Genomic DNA, 17,641 nt, shown 5'->3' with positions numbered 1-17,641 from the left:
AATACTTGCACAAAAACACTCGAAGATTCTTATCCTTAGAACTTAGGTGTTCTTTTACCTAATGAAAACCTGAAATAATCTAAATATCCAATAATGGGAAATAAACAAATAGTGATATATTTATATAATGTGTTAGTTGTTCAGTCATGTCCAACTCTTGGACATATATAGACCATGAGGTTCCTTTGTCCTTGGGATTCTCCAGGCAAGAATACTGGAATGGGTTACCTTTCCCTTCTTCAGGGGACCTTCTTGACCCAGGCACTGAACCTGGGTCTCCTGCATTGCAGACAGATTCTTTACCATCTGAGCCACCAGGGAAGCCCATTTATGGGATATTATAAAATCAAAAGGGGACTTCCTTGGTGGTCCATTGGATAAGAATGAACCTGCCAATTCAAGGGATATGGGTTCAATCCCTAGTCTGGGAAGATTCCACGTGCCACAGATCAACTAAGTCTGAGTGCCACAACTTCTGAGAGCACACTCTAGAGTTCATAAGCAACAACTACTAAGCCCCCATGCCATAATTACTGAAGCCAGTATGCTCAAGTGTCAGTGAGCTGCAACTACTGAGCCTGTGTACTGCAACTACTGAAGCCTGTGGGCACCTAGAACCTTTGCTCCACAAAAGAAACCACCTCACTGAGAAGTCCGTGTACTGCAATGAAGAGTATCCTGTGCTGGACACAACCAGAGAAAGCCTGCACAAAGCAAGGAAGACCCAGCACAGCCAAAACTAAATAAATAAATACAAACAAATCACTGATGTCTGCTTCAACATAATTTCAAGGACATAAGTGCTCAGTGCAAGGAGCCAGACTCAGTACTATACTATATATGTATTATTCCATTTATATAAGGTCTAAAGCAGGCAAAATAAATCTTTAGTAGAAAAAGATAAGAAAAGGAACTTGTCAGATAATGGCAAGTAAGTGATTATGACTAGACATTGGGAATTTTCTGAGATTATGGAAATATTGTTCATGTTACAGGTTACACAGGTATATTCATGTGTCTAAAGTCAGAGAATTATACACTGAAGATCTTTATGATCATGTAATTATATTGTACATTAATAAAATATATATAATTTCCTCTGTCAAGAGTATGCAATCATCAATGAGATACTCCTTTACTTGCTGAGATGGTTAATTTTAATGTGGCAACTTGACTGGACTACCCAGATATCTGGTAAAACATTACCTGGGTGTTTCTTTGAAGGAATTTATGGAAGAAACTAGTATTTGAAGTGATAGACTGAGTAATGAAGATTACCATCATCAATGGTGTTGGGAAATATCCAATTTATTGAGGCCCTTAATAGAACAAAGAAGAGGATGGACAAATTTGTTCTTTGCCTGAGTTGGGACATCCATCTTCTTCCCATCAGACATTGATACTGTGGTTTCCAAGCCTTCAAACTTGGTCTGTGACTTATACGTTTGGCTCCCTGTTCCTTTGGCCTTCATACTGAGCACTGAAGAACTGATGGTGAATTGTGGTGTTGGAGAAGACTCTTGAGAATCCCTTGGACTGCAAGGAGATCCAACCAGTCCATCCTAAAGGAAATCAGTCTGGAATATTCATTGGAAGGACTGATGCTGAAGATGAAACGACAATACTTGGCCACCTGATGCAAAGAACTGACTCATTTGAAAAGACACTGATGTTGGGAAAGATTGCAGGTGGGAAAAGGGGCTGAAAGAGGATGAGATAGTTTGATGGTATCACTGACTCAATGGGCATGAGTTTGAGTGGACTCCTGGAGCTGTGATGGACAGGGAGATCTGGTGTACTGCAGTTCATGGGGTTGCAAGGAGTCGGACACGACTGAGCAACTGAAATGAACTGAACTGAACTGATAAGATTGTACATGGATCTGGCCCCTGACGAACTTTCTGATCTCATCTCCCATTCTCCTCCTTGTTCACTTCCAATCTGGCCACAGTAGGCTGCTTTCTCAAACCTCCAGGCACGTTACATCTCAAGGCACCAGCAATGTGATTTGCTCCTTCATTTTATTCAGCGTGTGTGCCTGCCTATTTGCTTCAGTCATGTCTGACTCTTTGCGACCCAATGGACTACAGCCTGTCAGGCTCTTCTGTCTATGGGATTCTCCAGGCAAGAATACTGGAGTGGATTGCCATGCCTTTCTCCAGGGGATCTTCCCAACCTAAGGACTGAACCCGTGTCTCTTATGTGTACCTGCACTGGCAACCAGGTTCTTTACCACTACCACTACCTGTGAAGCCCCCTCAATTTATTCAGGTGTTTACTCAAATGTTGTCTGTTCTGAGAGGATTTCTCTATCCATATATATAGAATAGTATGCCCAATACCCTACACTGTTTCTTTACTTACTCTGCTGCTGCTGCTGCTGCTGCTAAGTCGCTTCAGTTGTGTCCGACTCTGTGCGACCCCATAGACAGCAGCCGAGCAGGCTCCCCCGTCCCTGGGATTCTCCAGGCAAGAACACTGGAGTGGGTTGCCATTTCCTTCTCCAATGCATTAAAGTGAAAAGTGAAAGTAAAGTCACTCAGTCGTGCCCGACTCTTAGCAACCCCATGGACTGCAGCCTACCAGGCTCCTTCGTCCACGGGATTTTCCAGGCAAGAGTACTGGAGTAAGTTGCCATTGCCTTCTCTGTTACTTACTCTGCTTTACTTTTTTTCAAACCCATCATCACAATCTGATGTACCTATAAGGTGTGTTGGGGGAATCTGTCTCCTCTCAGCATGATGAAAACTAAAAGCACTATTGAAGGAAGGATTTTTTTCTGGCTATTTCCCTCTTCTATACCTGTCATAACTATTTTGTGGTCCTGCCTCTAATTTAGTGTCAGAATTTGAGAGAACTCTGCTATCAACAAGGAAGAATTAAAGACCTGATTCTAGACTGTTGGTCCAAGAAGAAGGGAATGACAGTCTGTCTCTTCCCAATAGAATGTATGTAAGTTTCAAGAGAATAGAGTTTTTATTCACTGTCTGGTCAAGGTTGAGCCTCCCTCTGACTCAAAGCAAGCAGGTATGATATCAATTTTATCATGAAATAATCTGAAATTTAGTTCTAGTTGAGGAGGCCAGAAAGTTAGGGGATAAATACATAGATGGTGAACACAGAATTCTACATTGAATTTTTTTTTCTATCTTCTTCCCACTAAGATGTAGTTCCATATTTTGCTCACTGCTGTATACTTAACTTCTAAAACAGAGTTAGACCCAGAGTGAAAATTTGATCTGACTAAAAAGTTGTGGGATATTTCCAAATCATGATGAGATAATATAAGTCCTAAAGGTCAGGGGTATAAGGGTGGTCATGGATGTCTTCTATCTCCCTTTAAAATAACAATGATTTTGTTTAGACTGTTCACTGCTCTGTTTCCAGGTTCTAGGCCAGGGCTGAGCCTCACTCTTTTACTATATGTTAAAAGTCCAATGTCATCATGGAATAATACAATGTTTGGTTCAGGACTTGGGGCCAAGTGAGAGAGCAGGGGCTAGGAAACAACATTATATATCTAAAATGTATATATAGTTGTATTTTTTGTTGCAGTCTAAAGACAAACTATATAGTTTGTCACTTAGTACATATTCACTCACCTAAACCTTTAATGAAATTTATTACACTCTTTTTATGTTGTTTGGTAGTATTTTGTGCCCACCTTACATCTTGTTATTTGCCTGAAGGTTACTTGAAAGATAAAAGACCATGTGTTAAAGGAAGCTTTTTGTTTCGTCCACTGCTTTCTCCAAAACTCTTTAAACAGCTCCAGGATTGGGGGCAGCCCTAATTCTGAGTGTCAGAAAGTAGGGTAGCTCCAATATTATCATGGAAAAATATAAGGTCTATTTGTAATCTTGAGGTCAGTGGTGGGTGGTGGATAGCTGCCTCACTACAGTCAGGATAAAATGTCCTTGAGAGGTGAAATTTTGTCTTTTTTAGTCAATTGCCAGTGCTGTGGCTAGGGCCAAGCCTGGGTATCAGGAGTGGCAAAAGTACCTCGAACAGAAACTTGCATTCTAAGGTCAGTGTTACTGTTATTTTTGAAGTTGCAATTCATTTCCCAATTGGAAACAAAAAGAAGATTCATACAACAAAAACTAAAAGAAATTTCACATAATTTAAAGTTTACTATTCATGTTGAATTTTTTTAAACACAGAAATCAATACTATTATCAACTATGGCATATTTTCAATAAATTATAAAACATAAGCAAGATTCCTGCTAAATTCATGATAGTGTCTCTCTCTGCAGAGGAAGGAAACTTTATATTTTGCAAATATGCCAAATGTTGACATTTGCTAATTCTAAGTGAAAGTAAATAGATGTTTCTTATGTCTTTCATACTTTCCATACTATGTTTTCATTTTTCAAAATAAAATTCAAAGAGAATTTAAAACAGTCAGAGATGGTTTTATTACAATGTTTTCAAAACTGAACATATCTAAGATATATGCATATACAACACACAAAGACATAAAGCATCTGAATAATACAAGCAAGAAGCCTGTAATAGAAAAAACTTTAAATTTTGTATTTCAGAGTAATATACATTCCTTTATAACAGAAAGCTTGAATAAACCAATTATCATTGAAGACATAAAAAAGTGGATTAAAGATCTACCACTGAAATTGTCACCAGGATTAGACTGTTTTTATAGCTCATTACTAGCTTGTTTTTAAAGAATAAATAATTCTAGGGCTATTTAAACTACTCCAGGACACAGAAAAATGGTTGAAAAATTGTAATTTCATTTTTTAAAGCTAGCACAATTTTAATAACAAAACTTGTAAAATACAATTTCACTTTGAAATGTAAATACAATACTAAATAAAATATTAATTAATAATATCGAGCAATATATCAGATGATTATTACACCATGATTATTATACCAAGTGGGATTTATTCCAGATACACAAATTTGGTTCAATATCAAATACCTACCACTCTAATTTATTATACCAACAAATTAAAGGGAAAAAAATCATACTATTTTATCAATAGACACTGAAAAATATTTGATAAACTTCAGGAGCCACTTTTAGTAATAATGTTAAGTGAAACAGGAAAAGATGAAATTCCCTAAACATGTTAATGGTTAATGACTATTTACCAATAACCAACAGCAAATGTCATATTAATAGAGAATACTAAAGACAAATCCATGAAAATTAAGAACCAGACAGGCATGTCTGTCATAATCATTATTCAACATTTTTTTTGAGAATCCAGATAATGTAATAATAATTAATATAAACATTGTAAGAAATAAAATGATCTTTATTTGCAGGTGAGATGATTGTATATCTAAAAAGTCCCAAATATTCTATTTAAAAGACCCAGTATAATTCAGAGGACTTTGTAAGATGAAAATAGAAGGAAAATAACTCTAGTTTGTATATATTTCCAAAAATACAAATGAGGAGGAAGATACATTTCAAAATGTGACAAAAACTGCAAAAATATTTAGAGATAAATTTAATCATACGTGATGAACCTATATGAAGAACATTACAAAAATACAACCAAAAGATTTTAATGATGTACCAAAATTCTCAAGTGTTTACAATTAATATTACTATTAAAATCATCCTCTAATAGAAATGCAGAAATGTAATACAGTTTTAAGACATCACACTTTTTTTAAAAAGTGGAAAGAATGCTGACAATTTCATATGAAAGAATGAATGTCTAGGACAAATTACATAAAAGGAAAAAAAAAACAACTAGTGACAGGGGACTTGCTTTACCAAAGTCCAAAGTTTATGGTCAAGCTAGTACAATTAAAATAATGTGATACTGGCTCAGAAACTGGAAAATGGGTGATTTATTTAATAAATGTGATAGCATAACCAAGTATACAACGTGAACAAAATGTGTAGTTGGACATCTATCTTATGCCATACACAAAAATAAATTCCTGATGGATCACATAGTTATTAGTGACACGTTGAGGGGGCTTTAATGTGGAAAGAATGTAGGTAAATATTTGTATGACTAAGGGTGGGAGCATTCAGCTGAAAAAGACAAGAAACATAAAAGCTTAAAAGGAGATAGGAATCTATCTAAATTAAAAAAAAATGTACAGTAAAAAAGAGATATCAATAAAGTCAATATTAATGATAGAAAGGAGAAAATCATAACACATGTGGGCTACAACTGACTAATAAGTACCATATAGAAAATATATTTAGAATTACTACAGATTTATAAGGAAAAGACCAACTATTTGATAGAAAATGAGCAAAAGTTAGAATTAGCAATCACAAAAAGTCCAAACAGTAAAAGATAAAAACAAAACACTCATTGAGTTTGTCAAATAAAGAGACAATGCTATGTAATTTTTCACCATTCAGGTTTGCAAATGCCAAAATGTGCTGCTGTAGGAGATGCTGGAAAATGATCACTTTCATTTTGGATGGCAATTTTGTAGTAATTCTTAAAATTAAATATACACCTACCTAGCAGTCCAATTTCTGGGAAGCTACTCTATAGAAATAAAAGCACCAGTATGTATTGTAGCAGTGCTATGGTGGAAAAAAAGAAAATAACTTAAAAGACCATCAAAAATGTAATGGTACATAAATTGTATCATTTTGGTAAATAAGTATGTACTGTGTATGCAGCTGTTAGAAAGAAGGAAGACAAGGAGAAATAGAAGGAAAAGGGAAATGAGTCATTCATTTAACAAATGTGATGGTACAATCAGGCATTCAATATAAGTACAATGCATAGTTGGACCTCTGTCTTATACCATATACAGAAATAAATTCCAGGGGGAGATGGAAAAGAGACAAAGGCATGGGAGAGATAGAGAGATATCTGTAGTTACTGACCAGAAGGATATGTTAAGTGAGAAAAGCAATTACAGAGAAATAATGTGGCTTGCTGTTTCTGTAGAAAGGACAACAAATTTCCTTTAGGAAAATGGAGAAAACATGGAAAGATATAAATTATCTTCTTAACATTTGTTACCTGGGGAGAAAAAAAAAATGGTAAGGCAGAGAATGGAGGAGGGGAAGATATAGTGTGTATACACCATTTATTTTTCTTTATCTAGTTTTCCATTGTTGAAATTTTATGAATATTTTTCAATTTTCTATTAGCAACTTATTTAAAAATTTTATTACAGAACAAGGTAATATAAAAAGTACCAAAGTATACCTGGGGAAAAACTGTGGAACTAGTCAATGTAAATTTGGTGCACAGTAATTAATAACTTCTTTAACCTCTGGCACCAAAACTGTTCTCAAAAGTTCACACAACATATTTTACATTTAATAGTTCCACAACTTCTGCAATAGTATAATGATTCTTTAGGGTGTTTTCACCAAACCATAGACATAAATGTGAATATCATCATCAAACTTAATGAAGTAAACAGATGGCTTGGCCACAACTTGGTGGATGAAAATGCCGGTTCTCGTGGACCCATCATCTTTGGCGTGCTCCACCTGCTTGCCCACAAGGCTGTCGACAACTTCTCCAGGCTCCCGTTCTGCTGCAGGGAAATAGTAGTTGGAATCTGGAATGATGCGCAGGTCACCATCTTTGTAGTCATCCAGCAGTGTGTACATATAAAGGACTGGATCTTTCTCATAGGTGATGTAAAACCAAGTGTCCATCACAGGAGCTCGCGCCAGGACCATGCCCTTCCATTCATCTTTCGTACCGTGCTCACCCTCAAACACATGACCTACGGCCTTGCCAATCAGGGAATCTGCCAGGCGCGAATCAATGCGAGGAGTTGGCACTCTCTCAGGAAGGATCTCTAGCGCTAAAACTCTCTTATCTCGGTGCAGTTCTAGCCCATACACACTATCTTTGCCATCATATTTGATGATGTAGAGAGTGGGCTTCACGGAAACCTGCTCAAGCACGGTGCCTTTCCACTGCTCCACAGGCTCGTTGCCTTCCTTCCAGCCGTGTTGAATGCGGCAGCCAACGATATTCCTACGGGTGAGGAAAGTGGGCTTGCGCCGCTGCTTCCTGTGGGTGTGCCTTTTCTTCATCAGGTATGCGGACACACCATCTACACCCATTGGAGGCACTGTTGGGGGCGACATGGCTAGGGTTTAAGGAGGCTCAGCAACGTTGCCACTTGCTAGATTGAACTAACAAAAAGTCAACACTATCCAGTATGAGATCCTTTTTTCGTGATCTCCCAAAAAAGACAGATCCTGTCCTGTCCGTTCTCCTCCTTTCCCGAAAGGCAAGACTCTCACTAAGGCTTGGCAGAAACGCTCTAAATCTGGGCACTAAAACAGAGGGGGCCTCTTGACAGTATTCTCTCCCGCTCCGGAGAGGTATCTGCAAGCAGTGGCGGTTGCCGCTGGAGATGGCGGGCTTGCGTGTGTTGTCCGCGCCTTGAGCCCGCCCCGAGTCCCAACCCTAAGTCCCCAGAATTGACCACTTAGCTGTTATCGATGGTGCGATGGATGCGGAACGGAGACGGAGGAGAGGACGGGAAAGAGATAAGAGGATGGCTGCAGCGCCAAAGTCGCCGGTGGCGGCGGTTCTTTGAGAAATCCGTGCGGCCTCGGTTTAGCAATGTTTCTCTGCTCGGCCTAACTCTGGCGCCAGGGTTTTTGCCGCTTCGGGAACCCGACCCCTCAGAGCCCGCCAGAGCCTCAGCCTCGGCCCCGCCCCCGCCATTCCGCCTTCCGCTCAGCCAGCAGCAGCAGCAGCAGCAGCAGCAGGGCGGGTTAGTGCTCACACTGCTTTCGTCCACACAGTCTCAGGCTCTCACTCGTTCATTTCCTCACGCGCCCCCCGACTGCTTCCCTCAAACCCAAGCCAGACTGTCTGGCTCCCCTCCTCCTACTCTCTGGCCGTCTGTCACCCACTACCCTCCTCCACAGCCTCTCCATCTGCTTTCTATCTTCCAGGAATTCCTCACAAAGCTTTTTTAAAAAATAATATTCAACATACACATAGATTTTGTCCATACAATTTTTTTTTTTTTAGGATAAGTAAATGCTGTTGTACAGTCCACCATCTTGATCCAAAATTTCCTTTATATTTTCTACTTGGTCAATCATGATAATGCTTTTTTATGTATGGTTTTCTGAATGCAAAATAAATGTACTAACACTGTGGAGATTTTCTGAAATTCAGTGAAATAAAAACCGACACTAACCTTAATCTTACCATCTAGATATATGCCAAAATGTTAACACTTCTGATATCTCAATAAATCTATGCTTGTATTTCACAAAATTGGGAGCAACTTTCATATCTTTACAGCTTCTTTTTAAATTCATATCATGAACTTTCCCCAGAGTTATTAAATACTCTGGAAACATTTTTTTTAATTGTTCCATAATGTTCCTTTGTAAAGATCTTCTGTTATTTATCTTAAATATTCTGAAAATGAATAAAGCTAGCTTATCCTCATATATGTATTTACTGAGCTAGTATAAACAATTTTTTTCAAAGAATATTTAATGACATGGAGATCTATATATAAGAACAATGCGTGAAAAAGCAGGATGTTGAAGCAGAATTGTGACCCCCAATTTTGTAGAGAAAGAAAAAAAATAAGTTTTTGTAGTACGTATTTGCAGTTTTTTCTGATTATAAAATTACTACATGTTCATATGGAAAATATGAAAACTAGAAAAGAAAGTATTCATAATTTCACCTATTTCAAGTCAAAGGTCTGTTATCAGGATTAAATGAGAATGTCTGCATGTCTATTCCTATATACAATTTACAAGATGGCAATATAAACCAGGGAAATATAGACTCCTCATTCTCATTCTTCTACTCTTTACTGGCGAGAAGAGAAGGTCTCATATCATTATGGGTTAAAAAGGCCATAATTCTTCTAGAAATGTAGGAAAACAGGAAAGAGAGGCAAAGCAGAAATTCAGGCTGCCTCCACATTTTATTACCTTCCAAGATAGGGAAATAATAGCTGATTGGGCAGAATATGTGTGGAATTTTTACTTCCCGGTGTTTCTCAAGCTAAAGGCTTTGGAGTTGTGATAACTTTCCAATATTATAACATAAGAAAGCAGGAAAACTATACACACTAAAAGGTATTTCCAAGCTCTCTAGAATTGCATAGTTATGTACACACACATATACAACTTACACAGTGAAAGTCAGAAGGTCAGTATGTGTAAATGTCATGTCATTATGTTCCACAAATAATGCCCCCCCTAAATAATTCCCCAAACCAATATGTGCCAAGTTATTTTTCCTTAGAAGAATGGGTGACAGGTGGGAGAAGATCATCTACCAAGCACACAAATTCAGGACAAACAGTTAAATCAAGCTCTTTGGTTATATACCTTAATAGAATTCTTGCTCACAATCTTACAGAGTAACCCAAAGAGACAAATAGTTCCTAATATCCCTTCTTCTCTAAAACTATGAGTCTGATGTTTCAATCATTCCCTAGCATTATAGATTCAGTAAGCCTCACTACATTAAGATATAATGTTTACTTTGTATGTCTGCCCATTAGACTACAAATCCACTCAAGAAAGAACTTTCATCTTTTATCTCAAATGCCTTACTCAGAGTAGGTATTCAAAAAGTATTTGTTAAATGAATAATAAGTGGTTTCAACTGCCTTGCTACAGTCCAAAGAAGTCCTTCAAAATGAAACAAGTAGTCTTACCCAAGCTTCTGAAGATTGCAGTTCTGATGATTTAAAATCTCCTAGGATAGCTTTATCTCTTCAAAACACTCATATTACTAATGCTATAAATATGTGTCTGTAAGTCTGAAAATGATAAGGAGAACACCATAAAATGCAACATGGGCGTACCTTGGGGATATTGTGGGTTCATTTGCAGACCACTCCAATAAAATGAATATTTCAATAAATGAAGTCACAATTATTTTTTGTTCCTCAATGCATGTAAACATTATGTTTAGCTATAGTACTGAATATTAAGTGTGAAATAAATAACATGATGTTTAAAAATCCAAGATATGTCGTTAATTGAAAATATTAACCATCATATAATCCTTTAAAGTTCACAATCTTTTTTGCTGGTGGAGGATTTTGCCTCCATGTTGATGGCTGCTGACTTATCAGGGTGGTGGGTGCTGAAGGTTGAAGGCTGGAGGAGCTATGCAATTTCTTAAAATATGATAACAGTGTAGACTGCTATATCCATTGACTCTTTTCACAAATGATTTCCCAGTGGCATGCAGTGCTATTTGATAGCATTTTACCCACAATAGAACTTGTTTCAAAATTGGAGTTAATCCTCTTAAACCTGCTGCTCCTTTATCAACTAAGTTTATGCAATATTCTAAATACTTTGTTGCCATTTCAATAATCTTCACAGCATCTTAGCCAGGAGTAGACACCACCTCCAAAAACAACTTTCTTTGTTCATTTGTAAGAATCAACTGCTCATTCATTTAAGTTTTATTATGTTCAGTTCAGTTTAGTCACTCAGTCGTGTCCAACTCTTTGCAGCCCCATGAATCACAGCACGCCAGGCCTCCCTGTCCATCACCAACTCCTGGAGTTGACTCAGACTCACGTCCATCGAGTCAGTGATGCCATCCAGCCATCTCATCCTCTGTCGTCCCCTTCTCCTCCTGCTCCCAATCCCTCCCAGCATCAGAGTCTTTTCCAATGAGTCAACACTTTGCATGAGGTGGCCAAAGTACTGGAGCTTCAGCTTTAGCATCATTCCTTCCAAAGAAATCCCAGGGCTGATCTCCTTCAGAATGGACTGGTTAAATCTCCTTGCAGTCCAAGGGACTCTCAAGAGTCTTCTCCAACACCAAAGCATCAATTCTTCGGTGCTCAACCTTCTTCACAGTCCCACTCTCACATCCATACATGACCACAGGAAAAACCATAGCCTTGACTAGACAGACCTTTGTCGTCAAAGTAATGTCTCTGCTTTTGAATATGCTATCTAGGTTGGTCATAACTTTTCTTCCAAGGAGTAAGCGTCTTTTAATTTCATGGCTGCAATCACCATCTGCAGTGATTTTGGAGCCCCAAAAAATAAAGTCTGACACTGTTTCCACTGTTTCCCCATCTATTTCCCATGAAGTGATGGGACCGGATGCCATGATCTTCGTTTTCTGAATGTTGAGCTTTAAGACAACCTTTTCACTGTCTTCTTTCACTTTCATCAAGAGGCTTTTTAGCTCCTCTTCACTTTCTGCTATAAGGGTGGTGTCATCTGCATATCTGAGGTTATTGATATTTCTCCCAGAAATCTTGATTCCAGCTTGGGCTTTATGTACTCTGCATGTAAGTTAAATAAGCAGGGTGACAGTTATACAGCCTTGACGTATTCCTTTTCCTATTTGGAACCAGTCTGTTGTTCCATGTCCAGTTCTAACTGTTGCTTCCTGACCTGCATATAGGTTTCTCAAGAGGCAGGTCAGATGGTCTGGTATTCCCATCTCTTTCAGAATTTTCCACAGTTTATTGTGATTCACTCAGTCAAAGGCTTTGACATAGTCAATAAGGCAGAAATAGATGTTTTTCTGGAACTCTCTTGCTTTTTCCATGATCCAGGGGATGTTGGCAATTTGCTCTCTGGTTCGTCTGCCTTTTCTGAAACCAGCTTGAACATCTGGAAGTTCACAGTTCACATACTGCTGAAGCTTGGCTTGGAGAATTTTGAGCATTACTTTACTAGCGTGTGAGATGAGTGCAATTGTGCAATAGATAAATCTTAAGGGCCCTAGAATCTGCTGAATAGTATAAGAACATTTTCTTCCACTTAAATTCACCAGCTGCATTAGCCCCTAACAAGAGAGTCAGCCAGTACTTCAAATATGTGAAGCCAGGCATCAACTTCTCTTTTTTAGCTATGAAAGTCCTAGAGGGCATCTTCTTTCAATAAAAGACAGCTATGTTTACATTGAAAATCTCTTGTTTAGTGTAGTTACCTTCACTGATTATCTTAGCTAGATTTTCTGGTAAAACTTGCTACAGCTTCTGCATCAGCACTTGCTGTTTCACCTTGCACTTTGATGTTTTGGAGATGGTTTCTTTCCTTAAACCTCATGAACCAATCTCTGCTAGCTTCAAACTTTTCTTCTGCAGCTTCCTCACCTCTCTCAGTCTTAATAAAAATGAAGAGTTAGGGCCTTGCTCTAGGTTAGGCTAATGTTGTGGTTGGTTTTATCTTTTATCCCAAACATTAAAACTTGCTCTGTATCAGAAATAAGACTGCTTTGATTTCTTATCATTTGTGTGTTCACTGGAGTACTACTTTTAATTCCTTGAAGAACTTTTTTCTTTCCATTCACAGTGTAGCTGTTTGGCCCAATAATGCCTAGCTTTTGGTCCATCTTGCCTCTTGACATGCTTTCTTCACTAAGATTAATCATTTCCAGCTTTTGATTTAAAGTGAGAGACATGTCTCTTCTTTTCACTCGAAAATTTAGAGGCCATTGTAGGGTTATTAACTAGCTTATTCAATATTGTCATATCACAGGGAAGAGGCAGGAGGGAGCAGCTAGTTGGTGAAGCTGTCCGAACACACACAACATTTATCCATTAAGTTTGTTATCTTATAGGGATGCTGTTTGTGGTGCCCCAAAACAATTACAATAACAACATTAAATATCACTGTTGCCAGAACACCATAACAGATATAATAATAATGAAAAAGTTAAAAATATTGCAAGAATTATAAAAACATAACATAAAAATATAAAGTGAGCAAATGCTATTGGAAAAGTGGTGCCAAATAGGTACTTGAAATGGGGTTGCCACAAACCTTCAATTTGTAAAAAATACAATACATGTGGAGCACAATAAAGGGAAACTCATTAGAACAAGGTATGCCTGTATGGGGATAACTATAACATCTACCTCAAGGTGTAGCTATTGGATTAAATAAGAACAATGCAAATAAATTTCTTGGTATCTGAACTGTCATGGCAAGTACTTGTATAGCCTCTTAATTAACCATTCCCTAAAACAAGCCCTTTTTTTCTTATCAGTTCTGTCTATAAACCACCTGGCTCATGCTCCACATCTGAACCTTTGCTCTATTTCACACTCAAGCTTTCTTAGTCAAGGCCAAACTGCATCAAAGAGACACTGTTGTGGGGTTTTGTTCCTTATAGTTGGTTTCAAAGCAATCTTTCAAATGGTAGAAGGTTCTGGAAGCCAAAACTTTGGATAAATAAAATAAACTGTTGAGGAACTTCCCTGGTGGTCCAGTAGTTAAGAATCCACCTGACAATGTAGGGACATGGGTTCGATCCCTGATCTGGGGAGATCCCACATGCTGCAGAGCAACTAAATCCATGAACTAAACCCATGAATGTGGAGCAACTGAGCCCTAGTGCTGCAGCTACTGAAAGTTGAATATCTACAACCTGTGCACCACTACAAGAGAAGCCACCACAAAGGGAAGCCCACACACTGCAAGAGCGGGTAGCCCCCACTCGCCACAACTAGAGAAAACCCCTGCACAGCAATGAAGACTCAACACAGCCAAGAATAGAATAAATGAAACTGAAAACCACTCAGGCATATCCGACTCTTTGTGACCTTATGGACTATACAGCCCATAGAATTCTCCAGGCCAGAATACTGGAGTGGGTAGCATTTCCCTTCAGGGGATCTTCCCAACCCAGGGATCAAACCCAGGTCTCCTGCATTGCAAGTGGATTCTTTACCAGCTGAGCCACAAGGGAAGGCCAAGAATACTGGAGTGGGTAGCCCTATCCTTTCTCCAGTGGATTTTCCCAACCTCAGAATAGAACTGGGGTCTCCTGCATTACAGGTGGATTCTTTACCAACTGAGCTATCAGGGAAGCTCGTAAAATAAATAAATACAATTTAAAACATTGAGAATAAATTTGGGAGATACAGTGATAATTTAAAACTAGAAGGGATATAGATATAAGCATAAATATTAATTCCATTGTACAAGGCAGATTATAATACATACTATGAAAGATACAAGTTAAGCCCTGGGGACTAAAAGGAGGTAGTGATTTCTTACTGCTGGGGAGATTGGAAGACAACTTGAAATGGTAAAACAAAAGGAAGAAATTCAGTAGGTGATAGTATAGTGAGATCTATTTAGCCTAAGCAGAAAAGAGCTAAAGACACAGAGATATGCCTGGGCATAAGACAGTTAAAATATTGGTAACCAACTCCAGTACTCTTGCCTGGAAAATCCTATGGACGGAGGAGCCTGGTAGGCTGCAGTCCATGGGGTCATGAAGAGTCGGACACGACTGAGTGACTTCACTTTCACTTTTCACTTTCATGCAATGGAAAAGGAAATGGCAACCCACTCCAGTGTTCTTGCCTGGAGAATCCCAGGGACAGGGAAGCCTGGTGGGCTGCCGTCTATGAGGTCGCACAGAGTCGGACATGACTGAAGTGATTTAGCAGCAGCAGCAGCTTGTGGTTGGAGCACAGAGTGTGCCAGGATAAGGAATTGGATATGTGGTGGGAAACAAGATCAACAGCCTCAAATGCAGGGAGGGACTTGGCATTCTATCCACTACTGGGTGGGAGAAGATGATGTTCCAGTTCTTCTGATAGTGTAGTTTTGGCAGGTTCAAGTAGAGCGTTGATCTTCCATACCCTACTGGGCAGAAGCAGGCAGTTTCTCCCCAAACAGGCAGTACTTCCCTCTCAGAGTAGTATTAAGTGATATGATATCGAGAACATAGCTTATCTTCCACCCTCCACTCGCTATGCTATGCTATGATTTTCTTCCCCGGAGTAGTGTCAGTGATAAGCTGTTAGTCCAGAGTCATCTGGTGGTATGAGGTAGTGCTAGTGACATCTATGCTATAACCTCTCCTAACCATCCCCTCATGTCAACTCAGCAGCAATGAGACTAAACAGTGTAGAGTAAGGCAGGCCTAGTCAGAACTCAAGTTCCCCAAACTCATTGTATCATTGAAACCTAGTAAGGAGTTGAGCTGCCATGCACAACCACTATTCAGTGAAGCTGAGCGAGGAGAATAAGATGGGAATAAATGGTACTCAGCTCTCCCTACATCTTTGGTGTTAGTGAAGCTCAGTAGTCAGATAAGCCTCTACTCTGACTTGGAGGCAATGAGATGGCATGAGTCATTACACATCTTTCATCATTAAGGCATTGGAGATCTAAGAAGGGAGCTAAACTTTTATCTATCCAACCCATGTGCAGTGAGACAGTTTGAGTCACTGCTCCACTTTTGCAAAGGTAGCCCCATAAGAAGAAAGAAACTAAACATGTGCATACATCGAACCCTCTAGCTACATAACAGGGGGATAATCTGATAAAGAAAAGTCAAATAGAAGGGAGTTTCATAGTATAATAAGAAAAATGATAAGGATGCAAAGAAAATCATAAACAACAAAATCACAACTTGAATGAGACAATACACCTAATAATGCTGAAACCAAGATAAGTCAAATGTTGAAATTATCTGAAATAGATTTTAAAGCATTAAAATGCTTTTAATATATAATTTTGAATTATCTTGAAACAGATGTAAAAAATTGAAAATATCAGCTAAGAAATACAAGGTATAAAAAGGAACTAAATGAAAATTTTAGAATTGAAAAATGAAATAACAAGAATAAAAATCTCAATTGAATAAAAATCAATGTAAGACTAGAAAGATCAAAAGATAGAATCAACAAACGAGGTTAGATAAATAGAATTTACCCCATGTAAATAACAGAGAGAAAATAGACCAAGATAGACTCAGGAATTTTGTGAGACAATAACAAAAGAGCTAACATTTACAATTGTTTTAAAAGAAATGGCATTCATATATATATATATATATATATATATATATATATATATATATATATTTCAATGCATGTACAAAGTCTGTATACTGAAAATTAAAAATGTTAATGAAAGAAGTTAAAAAGTCACCTAAGGAAATGGAAGGATATGCTACATTTACAAATTAGAAGACTCAGCTTAATAAAGATGTCAACTCTCTCCAAATCAATCTATAAATTTAATGCAATTTCTATAAAAAATGAGTAAAGTTTTTCATAGAAATATACAGAATTCTTCTTAGATTTATATGGACATGCACAGTATCAAGAAAATCTAAAATTTTGAAATAGAACTATATAGATTTAATAGAAAGAATCATTCCATATTGAAGTTGAATAGCTGCACTAATCAAGGAAGTGTGGTGCTTACAGACCAATAGACAAATAGATAAATGAAACAGAGGGAGAACTAAGAAACTGGCTCACACAATTACATCCATCTGATTTTCAACACATATTCAAAAGCAATTCAATGGAGAAAGGATAGCCATTTGAAAAATACTGCTGGGGGAATTGAACATCCTGAAGCATGCATGCACACACACAAAAACATACATAAATGTACAGGACCTACACAGAAACTTCTTATTTTATACAAAAATTAACTTGAAATGAAAAACTGACTAAAATGTAAACTGGAAAGTTCTAAAATGTTTACAAAAACAAACGAACAAAAAACTTTGGCACCTAGTACAAGCAGAAAAATTCTTATACTTGACATCAAAAGTAGGATTCTTCATAGGAACAATTGGTAAATTTGACCTCATTAAATTAAATAAAAATATGTTCTATGAAACACTCTATTAAAAGGATGAATATACAAGCTACAGAAAGGAAGAAAATCTTTGTAAATTAAACAAGTAACAAAAGTCTTG

At 37.8% G+C, this 17,641-nt stretch overlaps 1 protein-coding gene across 1 annotated transcript; it reads right to left on the bottom strand.

Annotated features, from left to right (window-relative positions):
• Nucleotides 1–7,323: 7,323 nt before the first annotated feature.
• SPIN4 (spindlin family member 4) lies at nucleotides 7,324–8,073 on the bottom strand. The gene has a single exon (XM_068962918.1). It carries the CDS (start codon nucleotides 8,071–8,073, stop codon nucleotides 7,324–7,326), a length of 750 nt encoding a protein of 249 aa, XP_068819019.1.
• Between the last annotated feature and the right edge of the window lie 9,568 nt (nucleotides 8,074–17,641).

This window comes from Capricornis sumatraensis, chromosome X, assembly GCF_032405125.1.
Source record: "Capricornis sumatraensis isolate serow.1 chromosome X, serow.2, whole genome shotgun sequence".
NCBI classification, from domain to species: Eukaryota; Metazoa; Chordata; class Mammalia; order Artiodactyla; family Bovidae; genus Capricornis; species Capricornis sumatraensis.
Note: the sequence above shows the minus strand (reverse complement) of the source record. Positions and strands in the feature narration are given on the sequence as shown.